A 21,887-nucleotide genomic window follows, 5' to 3' on the forward strand; every position below is an offset into this window, starting at 1 on the left:
TGGCTCACAACCATCTGTAATGAGATCTGATGCCCTCTTCTGGTTTGTCTGAAGACAGGTACAGTGTACTTAGATAAATAAAATAATTTTAAAAAAATTCCTTTGGTTTCAAGGCCAGAACAAGTACACTGTAGTTGTCTTCAGACACACCAGAAGAGGGCATCAGATTCCATTACAGATGGTTGTGAGCCACCATGTGGTTGCTGGGAATTGAACTCAGGATCCCTGTAAGAGGAGACAGTGCTCTTAATCACCAAGCCATCTCACCAGACCAGTGAGATCTTTTTAAAAATAATTTATCTGTGTGTATGAGTGTGTGAGTGTGTGTGTATGTACCACAGGCATGCAGAAGCCTGTGGAGGTCAGAAGAAGGCATCGGATGCCCTAGAACTGGAGTTATATGATTGTGAGCCACCACGTGGGTGCTCAGAACCAAACCTGGGTCTTCTGCAAGAACAGTGTGGGCTCCTAACCACTGAGCCCTCTCTGCAGATCCTGTTAGCGAGCGGCTGCATAGGAGGTCAGATTTTTGTCCTGACCTGGACAAGGCCTTGGGGCTGAGAGGAAAGGACAGTGCCTCGGGGTTAAGGAGACCACTTGGATTCATTTTTCCACCTGCTTCCCCCTGGGGGGACCCCATGTCAGGTATACACAGAGGACTCTGAACACCTAATCCTGTGTCTGCTCTCCCAAGGATCTTCCCCATGCGACCCTGGGGAAGTCTGTTAAGTTTGGAGAGAAAAGTCGCAGGGAGCAGAGGGTCCAGATGGGAAGGAAGATGGAGAGAGCCAGGGAGGTCAAGGACATTTGGGATCAGGGGACTTTGTGTTTCTTAAAGAGAAAAACAGGGACACGACACGGACTTGCAAAATCACAGATGCAATTTTTCATTTTGCAAAAATTCGCATGAAACTAATTCACTACCCAGAAATTGCCTCTCCACCCCAGCGGGCTCTGACCCCCCTCCTGTTCTTCACAGTGGAGACATCTGTCCTCAAAGGATTGTCCCTTCCGGTGATTCCTAGCTGCTGATAATAGAGCCGATGTTTCCGAGAAAGCCTGAGGGTCCCCAAGGATGCTTCTCCCCCTTTACCTCCCATGGTTCCATTCCTGACGAGCCGAGCCTGTGACCACTTTGGGTAAGGAAGGACCGACTCCCTCACAAACTCAACTGTGGTGACTAGGAAGACTAAGACAATTTCAGAATCTGGAGACGTACTGCTAGAGACACCCAGTCCCGGGGAGTAGGCAGAGGCAGAAGAGGAATTCCAAGAGAGAAAATTGAGTTAAATTCAGTTCAACAGACATTTATTAGCGCCTACTGTGTGCCAGGCCCAGAGGGAACATTGTGTTCAAAAGCGCAGACGACTCCCAGGCTTTTGGCATGGGTGACTGGGAGATGACGGTACCATTCACAAAGCCCTGATATGTCCAGCTGAGGGGTCTGAGGAATGATGGGTAGGAAGGGACAAGGCTAGGGAGGATGGCAAGATTGGTTTAAGGGAGCAGGCGTGGAATGGGGTGAGAGAGGAGGGGAAGGAGGTGAGGACTGAAATAGAAACTGGGGATATTGGTTAAAAGATGGAGAAACAGAGACCGAGAGAGGTGGAGACGTGTGTGTGTGTGTGTGTGTGTGTGTGTGTGTGCGAGTGTGCATGTGTGTGTGTGCTAGTGCACGCACTGGGTAGGCTTGGTGGAACACACCTGCAGTCAGCTCTTGAAAGAAAAGAGTATCAGAAATTCAAAGCAAGCCTTAGCTATGCGGTTAGTCCCAAGGCTAGCCTGGACCACATGAGAGTCATCTCCAAACAAATGTATCTAAGTAGGTAATCACCAATGCTCCAGAGGCAGAGGCAGGAGGATTGCTGTGAGTTTTAGGCCGGCCCGGGCTACATAGTGAGATCTTACTTAAAAGCCTAAAACCAATTACATAACAACAACCCTCCTTCCCCCCCAAAAATATGGAAGATGCAGGACTCACAGATAAACGAGAGTCGTGGAAAAAAAAAATCTAGGATCAGGATTTGTTATGAGGCGTTAAAAAGAGCTTGGTGACACCAAGCCTTGGCTGTCAGTGGCAGGAGTTGGGTGGAGGCAGCAGGACCAAGGTAGACCCTGTGTAGGAGCTCAGAAGCAGCCGTGTACACAGCTTCTCTCAGCTTCCCACTATTTCTGGGATCCCTGTGTGGTCTGGGGGGGCCTCACACAGACATGTACAGGGGTGGAAGAGTATGCAAAAGGCTCCCTCCTGGCTGTAGTCTTCTGCCCCTGAGCCCCTAGTTTCTTGGTCTTCCCAAGAGGCTCCCGAACCTTCTTCAAGCTCAGGAGCCTGCAGGCAGTCCTGGGAGAACCCTAGGGACCTTTCGAGTAATTGAAACCAGGGCTAAGACATTAGAAACCATAACGCCAACTCCCGGACTCCCCCAGGATAGCTCCTGGTTTTCTTCTCACCCCAATCCCCCCTGTTGTTGACAGCCTGGCTCTCTCAGGCCCCCACCAGCTGGGCTGCTGACCCTCTTCTCCAAACTAACTAGAAGGGACCTCCAGCCAGAGACACCTAAGCCAGACCTTGGGGACCTCTTCTCTGTGCTTCAAGAACCTTGGTGTATACTCGGCTAACTTCCTTATTTTGAAGTGTCCCAGATTCTAGTCTTAATTGCTAGTTGCAAAGGTTATACTAGGAGGTTGAAGGGAGACAATAAGGGTTTTTCCACAGTGAAGGAGAAAAGGGGGGGAGGAGAGGTGGGTGGAGGCAGGACTGCCCTAAAACTAGCAGGTGCTCAATAAACACACGGAGAAGAAAGAATTCTCAAAGTGGGGATGGAGTGGGGATGGGGGTAGGGATGGTAGTGACCGCTCACCAGGAGGCTTTGGCTGGCTAATCAGAAGCAGCTTGGGAAAAGAAGGGTCAGCTAAGGAATTCCATGAGGTGGGAGCTTTCTCTCCCCACCCTGAGCTCTGATAACTCTCTCCAGTTTTCCTTTCCTTCCTCCATAGATGACAAGAAGACCTAGAAGTTGTTTTTCTTCTGTTAGTTTGATGGGAAGACCCTCCCCCTAACAGTTGCCTGAAGATTCCCAGATTTCCAGATTACCCAAGAGGGTTGGTACGGGAATCTATCTGTCCCCACCTCTGGCTCTGTGTCTGTCTCCTTGGCTCTCAGTCAGACTGAAGGATTCGAATACCTGCTTCGAAGCTTTCTGGATTTGAGGCCCCGGGCAAGTGAGTTAATGTCTCAATTACTTTATGCAAAATGAGTCTCAATTATCCCAGGAGTAAAATGGGAGCATAACAACACCATCTATTTCCTAAGACTGCTATAAAGATTAAGTTAAATGAGGCAATTCAGTGAAGCACTTAGCACTTAGCACTAGATTTGGCCGATACTAAAGCCTGTTCCCAAGCAGGTGCCCTCCCTGTCTCTGGGTCTCTTCTGTCAGGTCGTTCTCTCACTGTCTATATTAAATCTCGTCTCTGTCTCTGACCGTCTCTATCTCTCTATCTCTCTCCCCATCTGTTGCTTTTCCTATGTTTGGCTCTCCAGACCTGCGGCTTCACCCACAGGTGACTCTTTTCTATCCCTTGGCACGGCTGGGGAGGGGGAGGCTGGGGCAAGGGGGGAGACTTTTAAAACTTCAAACAGGATACCTGGTAGCAGGATCACGCCTGGGCCTGAACATGGGTGAATCACAGTTGGTGGTGGGAATACACGTCTATGGCCCTTCCCGACTGGGAAGGAAAGCTGGGGGCTTTGGCCCCACCACCTCTTGGAGGAGAGAAACTTGTCCTGACAGTTTCGGCCGCCCCCACACCTGGGTCCAGGCCAGATCCCCCACAACTAGTGCCTTCCTGGAGGTAAGGCAACCTGCCCAGAGCCGAAGACCAAAAGGGGGAAGCCCTCCACCTTCACACAGCGTGGCTTACCTCCACTCAAAACACTCTGCAATCTCCTACAACCCCTTCCAGATCCTTCCTTCCGCCTCCATCTTGCTCACCTTCGAGCCCATGACATTTGCACCTGCATTAAGTTTACTTTCCCAAACTGAGACGGTCAGAGAGAGAGGAAACCTTGAGGGCTTCTTCATCTGGCCGAAGACCGCCTGCTTAGGTTTGAGGCACAAAATATCCAGGTTTCATTTCTGTGTGATGTGAGGAGCTGTAAAGGTAGGGGGTGTAGAATAGGTGCTCATCAAACAGAGCCCAGCTGAGGGGGAGGGGGTCCCCGAATAAGGACCCGGATGGCAGAGGCAATAGCAGGAAGGAGTGTGGGTAGACCACCGAGCAGCTGCCTCGTAGCCTTGTGGCTCAGCAAGGAGTCTTTACTGGGGACCAGGATAGGTCTCAACTGGTCCCAAACACCCCCACACCTGGGCCTAAGCCAGACCCCTCACGTCAGCTTTTGGGCAGAGGGCCAGATGGGCAAATTAATTAAGGCTTTTCTCTCATTTTCCTATTCTGAACACATCATTGCCTCAAGGTGCCCGCCAGCTTCAAGGAGAGCTGGGAAGATAAACTCAGAGAGGCAGGAATACGGGACATAGTCCCACAGCAGACAGGGTCTGGGACCAAAGACCTGGCACCTGGCAGCCAGCCAAGACTTGTCATGGGAAGCTTGTGTCAATACTGTGACAGGGACCAGATTCAAAGCAGGATTTTATTGGGGGCGGGGGGGGGTGCTTAGGAACCCTTGAACACGTGGGCAGCCGGGACAGGGGTGGTGCATCGTATCAGGCAAGGACAGATGTGCAGCTTTGTGTCTTTCCCATCAGAGACAAGTCGTAGGACAGGAGGTTCAGAAAGACAGAACCAGAGTAACTGAGAAGAGACTAAAGATCTCAGAGATTCAGAAACAAAAACCAGAGACACGGACAGAGATGTGAGACGAAGTGACAGGGAGACGCAAGAGGGGAGTCCATGGGATTACAGACAAGGGGCAGGCTTCCAGCCATGAGATGTTTCTGTCAGAGACACAACAGCACAGAGAAACACAGGCAGAGAAACTCAGAGAGAGAGAGAGAGAGAGAGAGAGAGAGAGAGAGAGAGAGAGAGAGAGAGAGAGAAGAGACAGGAGTGGATGGAGATCCAAGCAGAGAGAAAAACAGAACGAAGCAAAGAAATAGATCAAAACGTCGTGACTGAGAAGAGCAGGTGGACCAGCCCAGTCTCCTGGTCTCAGTCTCTCCACCCAGGTCTCCCCAGGGTGTGCACCTCCTTGCTATTCACCTGTTTCCATAGCAACAGCGAGGGCAGCACCAAATTTGCATACACAGTCACATCCTTTCTATCTGCATAATTCAACAGGGTCTGTGCATATTCATGAGACTGAATGAAGGTGACTCCTCAATTCCTACCCAAAGTCTGACTCTGGTGCCCCCTACTTGCAGTATACGGCAATTACTCCAGCCGGAGCCTGAGCTCTGGCAGACAACATGCCTCCCCCTCCCACTCCCACTCCCACTCCCACTCCCACTCCCACTTCCAGCTGTGCCTTTTATTCTCCCACTTCCAGGCGTCTCTCTTAGGCATGTGACCCTCTTCGTGGTGGGATGGCCCTCTGGACATCAATATGCATGCACACGTAGGACTATCAGTGGACCCTGTCTGGTAGGAGGAGGTCGAAGGTGAGGGAGTGACTAACGCTCCAGCTCGGTTTATTGAAGGCCCCTTAGCCACATTGAGGACACACGAAGGGGTCTCCGAGAAATGCGTAACGCAGGATGAGCTGACAGTCGAGATATCTACTAGCCGAAAGGAATCTAGTTGCTTCCATGATCTCTCAATATAGACGCTGACCAAGACCCTGGTTCTAGCCAAAATAACCAGAAAAGCTAGGCTAGGGTTCAAAAGAACAGAGGGTACAGGGAGGGATACAGTGGGGCAGAGGGAGCCTGGGGTTAGGAACACTTTCAGCCCTTATGGGCTAGAAAAGATTCCCCTAGTGGTGATTTTGCCCTGCTGATCTCTTCCTGGCTTCCTCGCTGCTGTTTCAACCCTGTGCTCCCTCTCTCTACTCCGCAAGCTGTAGCACCCAGGGTCCTCACTCTAAATAGTCGGCCATTTTACCTTGTGCTCCTTCTCAGAGACTTCTGGAACCTCTCATCTCTCTCACGATAAAGTCCAAACTCCCTGACCAGGTACACGGTGTGACCCCAAGCCATCCCTGAGACTCACTCCTCAGAGGCCCTTCCTCGACCTTCAGTCACCAGACTCTGTTTATGTTGCTTGAGCCCACCTATGTCTCCGCTCATGATTTCCCTCCATCCGTGTCCTTCCCAGGTCTCTCCCGGCCAGTTAGTCTTTTAGCTTTACACACTCATTACCTCATTTTTTTCCTTGAGATTTTGCTTGTCTCCAAGTGCTTTATTTCCTTAGTCGGTGTACCTACTGCACCTATCACATTCCTGAAAAGTGAACTTCTGAAATCAAAGCTCACACGGGACTGGAGGCTCTAAGTACAGTGGCTAGGTTTGTCGCACCGCGTATCATCCTCAACTGCCTTCTGAACAGCCGAGATGTCACTCAGTCTATTGAGGACCAAATTTCCAGACTAGATCGTTTTCCTTCTATCTTGGGGCTTCTCACAAAATAGATTTTACAGAGCATAGATGGGCTATCTCTTTGTGAATGCTGCCACCCTGTGGTGTCAGACAGAAGTTCTCTGAGGTTAATACCAGTGTCTTATATAGGTTTAGTTTTTGTGTTTGGCTTTTTTTTTTTTTTTTTTTTTTTTTTTTTTTTTTTTTTGTGACACCGTCTCTGTGTTTCAGACTGGTTTGGGAATGGGCTAAGATGTATTTACATGATGGCAGCCTCCCACAGTATTAGGATTATAGATATAAATTTCCAGGTCTTGCTTCTGAATAGTCTTGAATTTGAAGGGACAAAGATTAGAGGAAGAAAATTGTAATGGGAGCAGTAAGGGCATCAGTGTGCTCAGAAGCCAGAGTCCAAGACCCAAGCTAAAGATGGAAAGAGAAAAGGGGACAGGCAAGCAAGAGGGTCCTTTTAGGCAATTCTGCGAACAAAGCTGCATCTTCTCCTCTAATCCAGAATGGAGGGTCAAGGGAACAAGGAATGAGAGTGGGATCTAAGTGTGTCCACACACTCAGAGGCTCAACAGTCATCCCTTCATGGGAACAATTATTACACACCTACTGTGTGCAAATCATGTTCAAGACTCTCAGGTCACTTCAGTGAAGAAAGCAGATATCTCTTGGTTTGGTACCCACATTCTCACCAGGAGACAATAAACTTTTTTTTTTTAAAGATGTATTTATTATGTATACAGCATTGCACCTGCATGTACACGTGCAGGCCAGAAGAGGGCACCAGATCTCATTACAGATGGTTGTGAGCCACCATGTGGTTGCTGGGAATTGAACTCATGACCTCTGGATGAGCAGACAGTGCTCTTAACCTCTGAGCCATCTCTCCAGCCCGACAATAAAAGTTTTATTTCATTTATATTTTATGTATGTGGATGTTTTGCTTGCATATATGTGGGCTACATGTATGCCTGATACCCCAGGAGGCCAGAAAGAGGGTGTGGGGTCCTCTAGGACTGGCGTAGCACATGGCTGTAAGCCACTATGTGCTTGCTTGGGATCAAACCTGGGTCCTCTTACCCATGAAGCCTCCTCTCCAGGTCCCCAAAATACTATCTTAAAGAAGCCAATTATACTCACAGGGTGAAAACACATGTCAAAAGGGGGCAGGACTGCGGTAAAAGCACTTGCTGCCAAGCTTGCTGCCGAAGTTCGATCCCCAGGTCCTGCTTCATAGACAGAGAGAACTGGTTCTTGCAAGCTGCCCTGTGACCTCCATCTGTTAGCTGTGGCACATGCATGCCCGCAGACCCACTAAATATACAAACATATACAGAAACACCTTTTTTTTAAGATTTATTCATTTATTATATATAAGTACACTGTAGCTGTCTTCAGATACACCAGAAGAGGGCATTGGATTTCTTTACAGATGGTTGTGAGCCACCATGTGGTTGCTGGGACTTGAACTCAGAACCTCTGGAAGAGTAGTCGGGTGCTCTTAACTGCTGAGCCATCTCTCCAGCCCCAGAAACACCTTTTGAACTGCTGGCCTCTGGAACTATCTGCTGTTGTAAGCTACTCCGTTCGTGACACTTTGTTCTAACAGCCCCATGAAGCTACTACACATCCGTATCGCTGTTGCTTTCTGTGTCACCCACCCCAGATAGCTCGTGAGGACTCACAGAACCCTGTAACTTTCCTTCTCGGTGTGGGCACCACCGCCCTACTCTTGTTACTGTTCAGTCTTCAGCTGCTCCTGTCTCAGTCTCAGAATGGAGACTACGGGAGCCCACCTTCTGCTAATGACATTCTAAGTTCACAGTCGTCAGCCTGCACTGGGCTTCCGGCTTCACGGTGCCAGAGCTTGTCACCTCTCTTAACTGCAACAACTGTCTCAGGGGTCCCAACTCCATCCCTTCGGTTTCTTCCTGCTTCATGGAATTCTGGATTCTCATAGCCACCTGCACCCCCACGCCAGCTGCACCCCCACACCACCTGTACCCCCACACCAGCTGCACCCCCACACCAGCTGCACCCCCACACCACCTGTACCCCCACACCAGCTGCACCCCCACACCACCTGTACCCCCACACCAGCTGCACCCCCACACCACCCGTACCCTTGCTTGTCCTCCTTTCTTCCCCTCCTGATACAGAAAGCCATCTTTGTTCCTACTTCAAAAATTCATTGTCTATGTGTAACTGTGAATGAAGGTCCGTTGTCTCTTTCCGTATTGGTTCTGGGATTGAGCTCGGGTTAAGCTTGGTGGCAAGTGTTTATCCTCTGAGCCATCTCACCAACCCACGCTCTGACTTAAAAATAAGTCGGTGTTTTGCTACATGTGTGTCTGCGAACCACATGTGTGCCTGGTGCCTGCCGAGGCCAGAAGAGGGTTGACCGAAGTTACAGTCCTGAGCTGCCAAGTGGGTCCTAGGAATCGAACAAGTGCTTTTCTCCCACTGCTCCTACTTCTTGAAAGGTCTCTCCACTCAGGTTCTCCTAACCTCGAGAAGACATTCTCAGTCCAAGGCTTCATCTGTGGGAGGTGTCAGAGCCAGGAAGACTCGCTAGGGACCACAGGTTAGGGAGAACCTGTATCCTAGACTCTGTCCTCTCGAGGGTTTCTGACACAGGTGTTTCCCTTCACATTCCCTCTCTAATCATTTTGGAAATCTCAGATGATTTTTAATTAGGCAACCCATCTGGGAGTCCCTTCCTGGTTTCTGAAGCTCGCAAAGACGTCCTACTGAATCACTGGTCGGGCATACGTTACCGTCTTTATTACACATGGTAACCTAGCCAAAGCAGTGATCGGGATGGGATGCAAGATCAAAACACGTCAATAATTTACAAGATAATGTGGCCAAACGTTCTGGAGACTTGGCACTGAGAACTGATGATGGCAAAATATACCCAAGATATTCAGGGAAGGGCATGGAGAGGCACATGTGACAGAGCAGTGACACAGCAGTAGGTAGAAGCTGAGGAGCTGAAGCCTTGAATTAGCTAAACAGAGCATGGAGGGAAGCCTTGAATTAGCTAAACAGAGCGTGGAGGTCAGGCGGTTGGTAGCGTAAGACACCACAGTAGTTTTACTGTCTCCAGCAGTGGTTAGATGTTTCAGGGCCCTCTGTATTTAAAGGGCCTGCTAAAGTAGCTTGTTTCACTTCTCCCAATCTGACTCTTCGCCACTTGTCCCTTCCTCAGAATTCTTCCTCTCACTGAGCGAAATGGCCTACATTGGAAAGCAAAGGACAGTGTTTAAAGTTAAGGCTATCTTGCCTAGCAAGCTCAAGGCCCTGCGTTCGGTCCTTAGCTCTGAAAAAAAAAAAAAAAAATAAAGTTAAGGCTACAGCCTGATAACCTTCCGGTCACATCCAAGTCACCCCATATCAAGTCCATTAGTCCCCCAACTTTTTCTTCCATCATCCCAATCTCTCCTCCCTGGTCTGAGAGAAGCACTACCTTCCACTCACTGGGTCCTACTATAGCCTGAATCCAGAAGAGCCCGGACCTTATTTGCTCCTAACTGGACATCCAGATTACTAGACACACTGGAGAAAACCTTGATTCGCAGCAAGCGGAGTTGATCGATTCCTGAGACTATGGCTGCTTCCAGTCCCAGTGTACTTCAGATGCCTGTGGGAAACCGGAATCAAAGGCCAAAGAGAGGGAGAAAAACAGCAATGGAGAAAAGGCAAGAATGCCATCTGAAGAAACATGTGGGAATGAGGTCTGCTCTCAGGGAAACAGCGCGTGTGTAAGCTTGAGCTTCCTTTTGTGTAGCACCGGGTGCTCAGGTGGAGGCTGAATGGCAGATGTGTGCACCTCGTTCTAAGCTTCACAGCTCTAACGAGGTAAGCACCTCACCCCCCCACTTTTTGGATGAGAGCGCTAAGACCCAGAGAAGGAACTTTTATCCAAAACCACAGAGCAGTAACTTGGGAGTAGGAGAACCAGGATCAAAACCCTGAACCGCCAAGGCTGAGTTCATGATCCCACTACACTAAAACATACGCATGCCACAGATGGGACAACTGGCTGAGTCCCAACCCAGCTTAAAGCAGGCGGCAAGAAGCCATCCAGGTTACTACTGCTAGAACTTTCATCGAGACCAGATCCGTCATCCACTGCCAGTCTCTCTGTATCCTTCCTGCTTCCAGCCTAGGAGCTCCTGGGATAAAGCCAAGCCCCACTCACACGCAGGCCAAACAAAGCGGCACAACCTTTATTTCCCTTCCCTAGTCAGAAAAGGCAAGTCAGACATACTATAGAGGCAGAGTAAGCTCTCCTCACGCAGTCTTTAACTCAGCACTGACCGGACCCACACCAGTGCTTTTTTTTTTTTTTTTTTTTTTTGGTTCTTTTTTTCGGAGCTGGGGACCGAACCCAGGGCCTTGCGCTCACACCAGTGCTTTTAACAGTTCCATCCCTCATTCCAGAGAGGAGGGGAAGTTCTTCTGTGGACTCTGCTGGCATGGTGAGCAATCACAAGCACTTCTTAGAGAAGGCACAGATACTCAGGTCTAGAGTACAGTCAGGTCCAGCAGATCGTCAGGACCGGGTGTCCCGAGCCCTCCTTCGGGGTCTGGGACCACAGCTGGAACTAGGTATGGAGCCCAGGCCAGGAGGTGCACCTGGGGGTTGGTAGCCACATTCACTGGGGTCCAAGGGGTCCCGACTAAGCAGTACCCACACTGCAGGCACATGGCGTCGGACTGTGAGGGGGTCCAGGCCCGTGTCCGGTGAAGTTGGGACCCAGCTGTCCTCAGTTTGCAGGAAGCGAAGCTTGGTGAGCTGGTGTAGGCCCGGAACCCGCCGTTTGACAATCTCTGCACAGCTGACGGCCTTTCCAGCGGCCCGGCCGGAGCCTGAGAACACCACGTGCCTTGTGCTTCCTCCTTCCAAACGAGCCAGTGCCAGCCCTAGTAGGTTTCGGATTTTGCTCCCATCTCGGACCCGCATTTCCAGCGTGTCGGGAGGTAGCTGGGGCATTGGTGATGAGGCTGGGAGCTCTACAGAGCCAGCCCTCCGGTAGTGCTCCATTCTGCTTTCGAGCCTTTGGTGACTCTCTGGATATACACTGCGGGAAAGAGTCAGATGAGTGGCAGGAACATGATCACATGGACCATCCTCCATCACTCCCTCCAGAATGTGGTCCTGTTCCTCACCACGGAGAGTGCTTTTACACCCTCACCCCAGCACTTCAAGGCTGGGGCCGAGAATTATCTACCCCTTTCTAAATACATCCACGAGTCTCTAACATTGACAAAAACAAATTCCCAAAAACTAGGCTCTCTGGGGTAGGGTTGTGCTTCATCATCTCAAGCTCTCCGGGGCTAGGTCCCAGACCCCAGGCCCACAACTCTCTAAGAACAGGCAGGTTCTCCTCACTGGGCTTCAAGGACCCTGGGGCACAGCCATGAACCCTCACAAAGTACTCCCCAAAGAAAGGATCGGTCTCACCTACGGTGTGTGGGGGGCAGAGAAGACCTCACTCCCAGATTAACTGAGTAGGCGAGCTTGAACCGGGCCACTCGGGAACTCGCGGGTGAGGACTCCCCGGAGAGCTGCTCGGGCCACTCGTGAGCGGTTGGCGGACTCCCCGATCGTGGGCCGCTGTCCCAGGCAGCAGGTATCCCCCTTTCCCTAACTCTGAGTCCCCACTCCCTGGGATTTGGCTCTTACCACCGTTGCCAGAAGACGCTCAACCCTCACCGGGTAGCCAAGATGGCGTGCAGACCGAGAGCGCGCGGAGCCGCGGAGCCGCGCACGCAGGGGGCGGGACCTGAGGGAAACCCGGGTTGCTGTTCGACTCAGAGGAGCTGATGCTGTCACCTGGGCGGCCTCGAGCGTCAGCGCAGTGGTCCGCGGTACACACCGGCACCTGCAGAAGGCCCACCTGAGAGAGCAACAGCTATCGGAGGAGTCCTGAAGAATGCAGATTTGTGCCTTTAAAGGATGGATGGCACAGCAGCGAAGGCGACGTCCGTGGTGGGTACAAGCAGGCAAGACCCTTAGTTACGGAGTTCTGAGCTTTGTTCTCATCCTGGGACACTGATCAACCCCGGCGGTTTTCAGTAAGGTCTAAGCCATAGCTTGTGCATAACTCATTGGCCACGGAGGATTGGTTTATAAGCATGGCGGATCCGGTAGTGGGGGCAACAGATACTGGTGACCCTGGGAAGGGGCTGTACTCAACATCATCATAGCGCTCCGGCCACGGGGGCGTGCGCACAGAGCCTAGTCCAGTATCCAGGGTAAAAATAGGCCCTCCGATATTTGTCCAATGAGGTGTTAACCACCGAAACAGCAAGAATTGAGAAGAGGTGGTAGAAACTTGATAGAAACTTGTATGAAGTTTTGGGGACGCGCGGGTGACTATTCGGGTAGAATAGTTTAGGATGACTGCCAGTTTCAGATCCGTTTGGATACGCTGCATTTTGGATGCCAGCAACTCTACAGGTTGGGCTGAAGCAACTCTACAGGCAGTTGAAGGAGCTAAGGCACTCCCTCAGACCACAAGAGGGCAGCATACACCGGGTGGAGCGCGGTACTGTTTCTCCCTGTTTTCTCATCAATGTACCCTGATTTTCCTCCTCTCAAGATCCTAAAATTTCTTACATCTTGGGCTCCTCCTCTGGCTACTGGTATTATGTAGACACAAGGCAGTGCAGCCTTGGCTCTGAACGTCCATTCCTGCTCCTCCAGGACCACCTGACATGCAGGCCTACCTGGTCTTCCCCAAACCCTGTGTAGAGATTAGCTGTCCCTGCCTATGCCCTCCTTACTTACCATAGGATGTGATATTTAGAGGGTAGTTGGCAAATATAAGATAAATAAATATACAATGCCCCGCTGTATAGTCAAATGATGAGAGAACTCTATCTCTCAGCAAACCAGATCAGGGGTATAGCTCCTGGTCCCATCCCATGGGGTTGGCAGCTCTCCTCTTCACCACCCAGATCCTCACAGCCAAGCCCATCCTGTATCAGCAAGCCAACACATTGCTTTAGTGGTCTCTATGGTTTATTGTCACTGAAATAAATACATTTGACAGGGAGTACAAATCATGACCCTAAGGTAAAGCTGACCTCTGACCTCAGAGCCCCCAGTTGAACACAGACAGGTAGTATTTGAATTCAGAGGCAAAGCTGTCTCTGCCTTATAAAGACAGGTTGGTGGAAGGCCCTGGAGCCTGCCTACCTCCCCTGGTGGGGACATGGGGAGCAGCTGTCATTCTGCTGCTGGCTTCACTTGCTTGGCAGCCTCTAGCTGGCAGAGTAGCTCGTCCCACTGCACAAACTGCTTGGAGAGAAGCATTGTCTAGTGACAAGTCAAGGTGACAACAGGAGTTTGAAGGAAGACTCGGAGACTTTGCATGTGCCCAGAGAGGGGAGGATGGAGAAGAGACTGGGATGAGAGAATAGTAGGGAAGAGAATACCCATTAAAGGAGCACGAAGCACAAAGGATACAGTCTTGTTATACTCCTCCAGGAGAGCCTTGGACTCCTCAGTGATCTCCACACACTGGTCCTGTAAAGTAAAGTATAGCTCTGGAGCTGAGGAAAGCCCCACGTCCCACCCAACTTCTGGCCTCATCCCTCCAAACCTAGAAAAGACGGTGCTTGAATAGCCTAGAGTAAAAGGAGCAAGCTACGAAGCAGGCACTTTCCACCCTAGACCAGTGCCTGAGGACTGACAGGTGGGGTTGCTTCCACACATTGACACCCCTCCCCTCCTGCCCCTTATGTTTCTTAAGGGTTTATTTATTTTTGTTTGATGTGTATGGGTATTTTGCCTGTATGTGGGCACACCGTGTATGTGCAGTACCCAAAGATGCCAGAAGAGGGCATCAGATCCTCTGGAATTAGAGTTCCAAAGGTTGGTTGGTGGTGGCCAGAAGAGCAGGTCACCTTAAGGACTGAGCCACCTCTCCTGCACCTCAGTTTCTATTTCTAAGGTCTCTGAACTTGAGAAAAGATATTTTACCCCCCAGTCAAAAACAGATGCCCAGGCATGATTGCCTATTTCCAACTTCCAACTTCAACCTTCTAGTACCTCAGAAAAGCTCTATTGTGGAAGGCAGTAGACCTGCATGTGGCCCTAGGCAAGCCCTTTCCCCTCCCTGGAGCATTTGGAAATAGAAGATATACCTCCACAGACAACATAAAGGCCTAGGTCTCTTGGTAGGTGACAGTGGGAGGTGGGGATATGTGTGAGAGTGGGTGGCAGGGGTGTGTGACAGTGGGTGGTGGGGGTGTGACACTGTGCAGTGGGTGTGTGTGTGTGACTGGGTAATGGGGATGTGACAGTGGCAGTGGGGGGTGACAGTGGGTGGGTGGGGTGTGTGACAGTGGGCAGTGGGGAATGTGAAGTGTGCAAGGGGGATGTGACAGTGGGCAGTGAGGGTGACAGTGGGTAGCAGGGGGTGTGACAGTGGGCAGTGAGGGTGACAGTGGGTAGCAGGGGGTGTGATAGTGTGCAAGGGGGATGTGACAGTGGGCAGTGAGGGTGACAGTGGGTAGCAGGGGGTGTGATAGTGGGCAGTGGGGAGGGGACACAGCTGACACGATGTCTCATCGTGTCTGCCTTCCCTTCCAGTCCTCTCATCTTCCATACCTGCTGTTGGATGTGGATCTGAGCCAAGCGCTGCAGGCGGGCAGCATGCTCAGGAACGGCTGTAAAACACAACGCACACCGCCTGATGATGCTGTGCCCTCCCCCAGGACTGCTCAATAGTCTATTAGGTCTTCCGCAGGATTAGAGTATTGAGTAGAGAAGCTAAACAAACGCCAGGCTTCATCGACCGACTGCTGTAGCTGGAGGGGGGCTCCCTACCTACCCCAGCCTGACTCCAAGACCCATGAGGTGGGGGTGGGGTGGGTAGAACAAGTGCCCCGAAGGCAGAACCTTAAAGTCCTCAGCGTTGCTGGCTACGAGCAGGGCCAAGTACAGACACTTTACTTACTACTGCCCCGCCCCTTTGCTGTCAGCCCGGCAGGGATGGCTTCCTAGACTAATGGATAGGAGCTCAGGTGGGCTGGAAATGAACACGGGGTCCCTACACTGGCCCCTTGGCCTCCCACACTGACAGCCTTGCCCGCCATGTTATGCCTGCAGCTTTAGGCTGTCAGATACTCAAGCAAGTGGCTGATGAGGGAAGGGAGGGGGAGCCTAGAGAAATACCTCTAGAGACAGACAAGATGGATATCTGGATTCAATTAAAGCCACTGCCTGCTTGTCAAGGCCCAGGCCAGGGACTCTTAGCAGTGCAGCAAGAAGAAGTCACACGCCTGGCAGGAGTTCTGACAATCAAATGTGAGCTCTGCAGCACCCAGAAGGCTAAGGGGCGGGGAGAACGCAGAAGGGTGTCTGGGGTTGGGGCTGCTGGGCTTGTGTCTTAGGCCAAGCTGCCAGAGGTCCCGGATCCAGGCTGACTTGGGAATTGTGACCATAGTGAGGTAGTTCCCACAGGGTAGGAGAACTATAACGAGCAGATCGAGCATTACTATAGGGAAGCCTTGGTCTCACCAACCACCTCCCCCCAGCATGAGTGGACTGCAACCCCACAGGTACCTTTGATAGAAGCGCTGTCCAGCATGGGCACCAAGGTGTTCACTTGTTCCAAGAGTGCCACCTGGGAGAGGATGAACTGTTCCTCTGAAGCACAAAGACAAGATGACAGCAGTGAAGCAGCCACGGACATTGCCACCACCTGTGTGTGGAGCTATGTACCGGCAGGTAGGAGGCTGAGCCCCAGAGCTGAGCAGCCCTATCCCACTGGTCCCCTTCCCTAGGTGTTCATTACCACCCTGCCCCACCTTTCCTGGATGCCTCTGTCTGACTCATCTCGGTCTCTGCAAATCCCCACCCTCAAGTTTTAACTCCAGACGCGCCTCTTCCACTCTCATCAATAACTTAGCAAGTGTTCCTAGTCCACAGGAGACAGAGAACTTCAGACTTGGCTTCCCTGAGCCAAGGGCCCCAGGAACAATCTGAGAGAGAAGACATGTGGCAGACTGTATCAGGCGGGTTCTACTCATTGGCTCTTGGAGGCACAGGTACAAGTGGCAGGGGAGCTGAGACAGGGTGGGAGAGGCCAGTGTAGACAGAAGCAGGAGTTCCAGTGTATTAAAATCCACAGAGGAGAAGGTGTTCAGGAACAAGGCTGTTGTGTGCAAACAAGTGGAGGAAGGGATACTTGCCAGTCAGAAAGAATTCACTGAGCTTGCAGGGAGGGGGGTGCAGGAGATGGAAAGGCTAAAGAGTTAGGATCTTGTCTTAGGAAGGAGAAGACACTGGGGCTTCTAGGTAGGTTAGGAGATGATGGAAATGCCCGTGAAGATGTGACACGCAGAAAGGAAGGGATGATTTGAGTATACGCTGTCTGTGTAAGTGGATGCATACCTCCTAAGGCAGAGCACAGGCAGGGATAGGGAGGCTGGAAGAGTCCTTCAACTTGGTGTCTTGAGCTATGGCCATGGATCTAGGAGCCCTGTGGGAATTCTGACAGCCCCTCTCAGCAGGAGCTGCCCCTCCTGCCCAGTCCTCAGGGTTACACAGTCATCATTCTCTCAGGTAGGTTACAATCTCAGGTCCCTAAAGCAAGGATAAACCCATAATTGTGTTCATGAGGTCAAAGACTCTGGTTCGCCACTGTATGCCTTGTGCCCAGGACAGAGCCTGGTTCACATTGTATGATCAATAAATGTTTCCTGTTTCCCTTTACATTTTTTTCTTTTCTTCTCCTTTTTTGAGACAGGATCATGTTATGTTGACCCAAGCTAGCCTTGAACTTGTAATCCTCTTCCTCAGTCTTCCAAGTTCTTAGGACTCTAGACACATGGCTACTGTGCCTAGCTTGGTCTCTACTGGATGAATGAATAGACTCAGGAGGTCAGAAAACTCTGCCCACAGAATGACAGACAGACTGGACTCTGCCTAGATTGCAGAAGTGCCAGCGGTTTCTCCCAGAAGATAAAGACTGAGCTTTCAGTGAGAGCCACCATCTTTATGATTTGCCACAATGGCAAACACAAAGGGGAAGAGGGAAGGAGTCTGCCGTATGTTCTCTATAGAAAGCAAGCAGAGGGGGTGGAGAGATGGCCTGTTCTCCTAGAGACCCCAGTTCAGTTTCTAGCACCCATCCTGGCTTGCAACTACTGTTAACCCCAGCTCCAGGGAGATATGATGACTCTGACCTCTGGGTACCAGTCGTGTGCATACCTTTCCTCAAACACACAGGTACACGTGGTTACACAATAATAAATCTTTTAAAAAGACAAAACAAAACAAAACAAAAATCAAAAAAACCTGCTGACAAATGTTTCCTTTGGCCACGTAATGTGAGTCTGTAAGGGTGACACTGTAGACATCAGGAGGGTAGGTGCTGTTCTGTTATGGCAGAATAGGGAGAGCCACGGTACCATTCCACATACTGCTGGCATGGTTGTGGACAGTTAAGGGCAAAGTTCCTGCCAAGAGAATCAATGTGTGACCAGCATACGTACTCTGAGAGCTGAGATGGCTGGAATGAGTGAAGGGGAAAGATCAAGAAAGAAGCCAGAGAGCTGCACCTGTGTGAGCGGAGGCACCAGGCTGCCCCACCCGGGGAGGCTCACTTCAGGGGAACTGAGTGGAGGAGGAGCCTGAGCGGCTAAAGCCTGTTCCCTATGAATGTACAAACGACACTCAGGGGAACTGAGACAGAGCACAGCCTTTAATGTACAAAAGATGCAGACCGTGAAAAACAAAGGCTGAGCCTCCTGCCAGCATTCTCCCTTCTCTCGAACGGCAATGTTCTTTGTGCCTGCTCCCTTCAGGAAGTTCCTCTGCCCAGTGAGCACTGGGGAAGATTCTAAAAGAAAATCCCAGGGATGGGCCTCTGACAGGACACTGAAGTCGCGTCCATATGACTGGCACCATGGTACGCAGCTGGCCCAGAGGTATAATATGCCCAGGGCTGACTACAAGACCCACCTTGGGCCTCAGTCCGGAGCCAGGCCAGAGTAAGAAGGTATAGCAAGATAGTGGAGGGAGGCCATCACGGTCCTGACTCCTCCACACCGGATATCGTCAGTGGCCATGCACACTTAGGTCTAGCATTACCTGCCAAGATGAACTGCAACTTCGAGGCCTCAGGTATAGCAATGCGATCAATGTACTCAGGATCCAGGTATTTGATCAGGTCTTCAACTACCAAAGTAGCATGACAGAAAAAAAAAAAAAAAGTCAGAAATGGAATCTCATTTTACAAAGGAAGTTTGGAGGCTGCCAAAATGGCCGGACAGGTAAAGTAATTGCCTCACAAGTCTGATGACCTGAGTTTGCTCCCTGGGACCCTACATGATATAAGGAAAACTGAGTCCCACAGGCTGTCCTCTAACCATACATACACAAACACATACATGCACACACGCTAAATAAGTGCTGTTAAATGGTGTTCAAGACCCTTGAATTATGAGCTGACCACACTGTACCGGATCAGCAGCGTCCACTGGGTCCCCTGCTCTACTCCTCAGATTATTCCGTTGTCGTCATCTGCTGGCTGATTTCATGCTTTGGGGTCTGGAACCCAAGTGCTGCCACCATTCTGCCCTGCCCCACTCCCAGCATTCCCACTAACCTGTGCTCATCGAGGTAGAAGGTACCTTTCTATTCAGTGCCATATGACAATCTAAGGTTTTGTCTAATTTCTAATTAGTTACTAGCTTCGATAATTTAAAATGTTGAGCTAAACTAACACTGGGGCTTGGAGTGATTCATTTCCTTCTCAAACTTGCCTAGAGAAATATCATACCCTGTTCCTCAAGGGGATACCCTATCCACCATGGGAAGCTTTGAAGAAAAAAAATTTCAGCCTACAACTCTGGACAATGGGCATAGGCTTGGGATTTAGCTACAGGAAAGCACGCCCAATTTACCACAGCAGCAGTAATACGCCTTCAATCTTCAAGGGGCTATTCGGCTGACATACTGGCTGAATGGAGGGGACAGGTTTCAAAGAGTGCAGACACGGGAGGCAGTGCAATCAGACACCTAAGAGAAATACTTACTCTTTTTGTAGAGAATCTTCACCCTCTCCCTCTTACTGGCAATGTTCCCTAAAGCCACCTGCACCTTGACTAGACCATCAGCTACCTGGAAGGAAGCAGAGGTTAATTCCAAGCTATACCACTTGGCTTAAGACTTAGAAGAACTCGGATGTGGTGGCACATGCCTTTAATCCCAGCACTCTGGAGGCTGGTGCAGGCAGATCTCTGTGATTCTGAGGCCATCCTGGTCTACATGACAAGTTCCAGGACAGCCCAGGCTACTTAATAAACACTGTCTCAAAAGAGAGAGAGAGAGAGAGAGAGAGAGAGAGAGAGAGAGAGAGAGAGAGAGGAGTGAGGGGGAAGAGAGAGAGAGAGAGAGAGAGAGAGAGAGAGAGGAGGGGAGAGAGAGAGAGATAGGAGGGGAGAGAGAGAGAGAGGTGAGGAGAGAGAGAGAGAACACAGAGAGAAAAAGTCCTGGAAATTTCTCTCTAGACTTTCAAGCCCTTGAAAGTCTCCCTTCTCTTATAAAAGGCACAGTCTCAACTTTAGGTACCCAAATACAGTGCAACCGCCATCGTAGAGAATGCAGAAGAAAATCAGCTTAGAGGCAGAGGCAGGATGCAGTTAAGAGTTAAGGGTTTGAGCTTGAGATGTCTAAGGCACATCCCAGTGGAGAAGACCACTATACAAAGACCAATCAGGTTCTCAGAAAGTCTGGAACAGCTACACACTGGAGACATAAGGACATGAAATGAGTAACTGAAATAATGGGAGTGAATGAGCCTAGGTACTCAGTACAATATTCTAACAGTCAACAGTCAGCTGGAGGGGTTGGCTGAGGAAATGAATGAGTTCACTCAAGGTTTTTGTAAAAAGTGAATACTAGTATTTAAGGGACTGATACATGAGAGAAGGCACACAAAGGGGGAGAATGGTTCCAAAAGTTGGTTCTCAAATTGGAACAGAATGTGCTGGTGACAGTTTTACAAAAAGTGTACAGACACATCATTACCTTCGATGCTCTTAGCTCCAAAACATTCCTAACACTACCCGGAAGCACTCCAGGAAAAGGTTTCCTCATCGTAAAAAGAGATTTTAGGGTACCTAAGTTTTTGTCAAAATTCAGACACAATGTTCGCCCACATCTGAACACCTAGGGCTCAATTACTAACCTTCCTTATCTGGGCCTGCTCAGACCTCACTGCTCGCCCCTTGGAGCCTTTATCCACCTGTGCTCTCCTCCTCTAGGGTTCCTGTCCCCGCGCAATTCATTTAGCAGTTAATTTTGCACGGCTCCAGAACGACACTCCACTGCGGGCTTCAGGTCTTACGGAAACTCCCATTAATCAGTTTTTTAAATGTGTCTAGTCTCCGAAGCACGCCTGTCAGCACAAGGGTGGAGTTTTAGTGAAAGTTGTCACCGAACCCATCTCAAAAAGGCTTAAGTATTCACCCCCATCCCAATCCCCTCGGGAACGGACCCCATGGGTCCGATTCGTATCAGGAGGTTCTAGATCTTTGTTCTTTCAAAGGCTGGGCTGAGGACGACCGGACATAAGTGGTAGTAGCATCAGACCCTACGGCAGGACGAGTGGCCCGCTCCTGTCCAGCCCTGTCCCGGAAACGGATCAATAGACCGAACCTCTCACCTTCCTAGAGCCTCGGGTCCCGCCCGGCCCGTACACCCAGCGCTCCAGCTCCTCCACTCGGGACTGTAGCCGCTGTACATCGGTCAGAGCCGCCATCGTTTCTGCACCCTGGCCGCAGCCGCTGAAGGGTGGGACGTCCGCCCAAATAAGAAGACTGACCAATCCGAGAGCACCGTCGCGCCTTGTAGGAAGTGACGTCATTGTTTAGTCTTTGGATGTCGGAAGTAACTGATGTCAAAGCAATCTGGTTACCTAGGTAACGTCCGGGAGCCTATCCTTATCCTGGTTCCCAGGACATAGTTAGTTGTCAAGACTTTTACTGTTCCAAGTCACCCATTCCCTGAGAGTGAGCGTATAAATAAACCCATCATAGGCTGCTTCCTGAGGGAGACACCATAAATTTTTGGAATCTTTCGAAGATCAAGTGAAGTGCACCTAAGCCTCTTACTGTCAGGACTTACACCCAAACAGTCTGATTTGAGACCGCACTCTGTGTGGCGGTACTAGGAGAGAAAAGAGAGACAGGAGTAAGCTTGAGGCCAGCCTGCTCTACACAGTGAACTCAAGACGAGTCAGGAAACAACGTAGAGAAAGCTTGCTTCCCTCCAAAAAAAAAATGCACTTCTATTCTCTCGGAGCTCTGCTCTTC

General features: G+C 50.5%; 2 protein-coding genes across 4 annotated transcripts; both read right to left on the minus strand.

The window, feature by feature from the left end:
• Positions 1-10,756: 10,756 nt before the first annotated feature.
• On the minus strand, positions 10,757-12,285 carry Rpp25l (ribonuclease P/MRP subunit p25 like). 3 transcript variants are annotated; one of them, XM_087547917.1, is made up of 2 exons: positions 12,016-12,099; positions 10,757-11,632 (listed from the first exon to the last, which is right to left on the minus strand). In XM_087547917.1, the coding sequence occupies exon 2, from the start codon at positions 11,593-11,595 to the stop codon at positions 11,104-11,106; it is 492 nt and encodes a 163-aa protein (XP_087404043.1). In that variant the 5' UTR covers positions 11,596-11,632; positions 12,016-12,099; the 3' UTR covers positions 10,757-11,103.
• A 1,128-nt stretch (positions 12,286-13,413) lies between these two features.
• Dctn3 (dynactin subunit 3) lies at positions 13,414-21,357 on the minus strand. Its single transcript, NM_001108659.1, has 7 exons — positions 21,239-21,357; positions 19,608-19,692; positions 18,661-18,747; positions 16,129-16,212; positions 15,172-15,230; positions 14,026-14,085; positions 13,414-13,875 (listed from the first exon to the last, which is right to left on the minus strand). Exons 1-7 carry the CDS (start codon positions 21,332-21,334, stop codon positions 13,786-13,788), a joined length of 561 nt encoding a protein of 186 aa, NP_001102129.1. The 5' UTR covers positions 21,335-21,357; the 3' UTR covers positions 13,414-13,785.
• Positions 21,358-21,887: the final 530 nt, after the last annotated feature.

The sequence above is a fragment of the Rattus norvegicus genome, chromosome 5 (assembly GCF_021556685.1).
Source record: "Rattus norvegicus strain SHRSP/BbbUtx chromosome 5, alternate assembly SHRSP_T2T, whole genome shotgun sequence".
NCBI lineage: Eukaryota > Metazoa > Chordata > Mammalia > Rodentia > Muridae > Rattus > Rattus norvegicus.

Coding starts and splice junctions, on each gene's coding strand:
- Dctn3 (NM_001108659.1), bottom strand. CDS start 21,334: ATGGCGGCTCTGACCGATGTACAGCGGCTACAGTCCCGAGTGGAGGAG. Junction 18,748..19,607: donor GAAGATTCTCTACAAAAAGA/GTAAGTATTTCT, acceptor CTACTTTGGTAG/TTGAAGACCTGATCAAATAC. Junction 16,213..18,660: donor GTTGCAGTTCATCTTGGCAG/GTAATGCTAGAC, acceptor TTTGTGCTTCAG/AGGAACAGTTCATCCTCTCC.
- Rpp25l (XM_087547917.1), bottom strand. CDS start 11,595: ATGGAGCACTACCGGAGGGCTGGCTCTGTAGAGCTCCCAGCCTCATCA.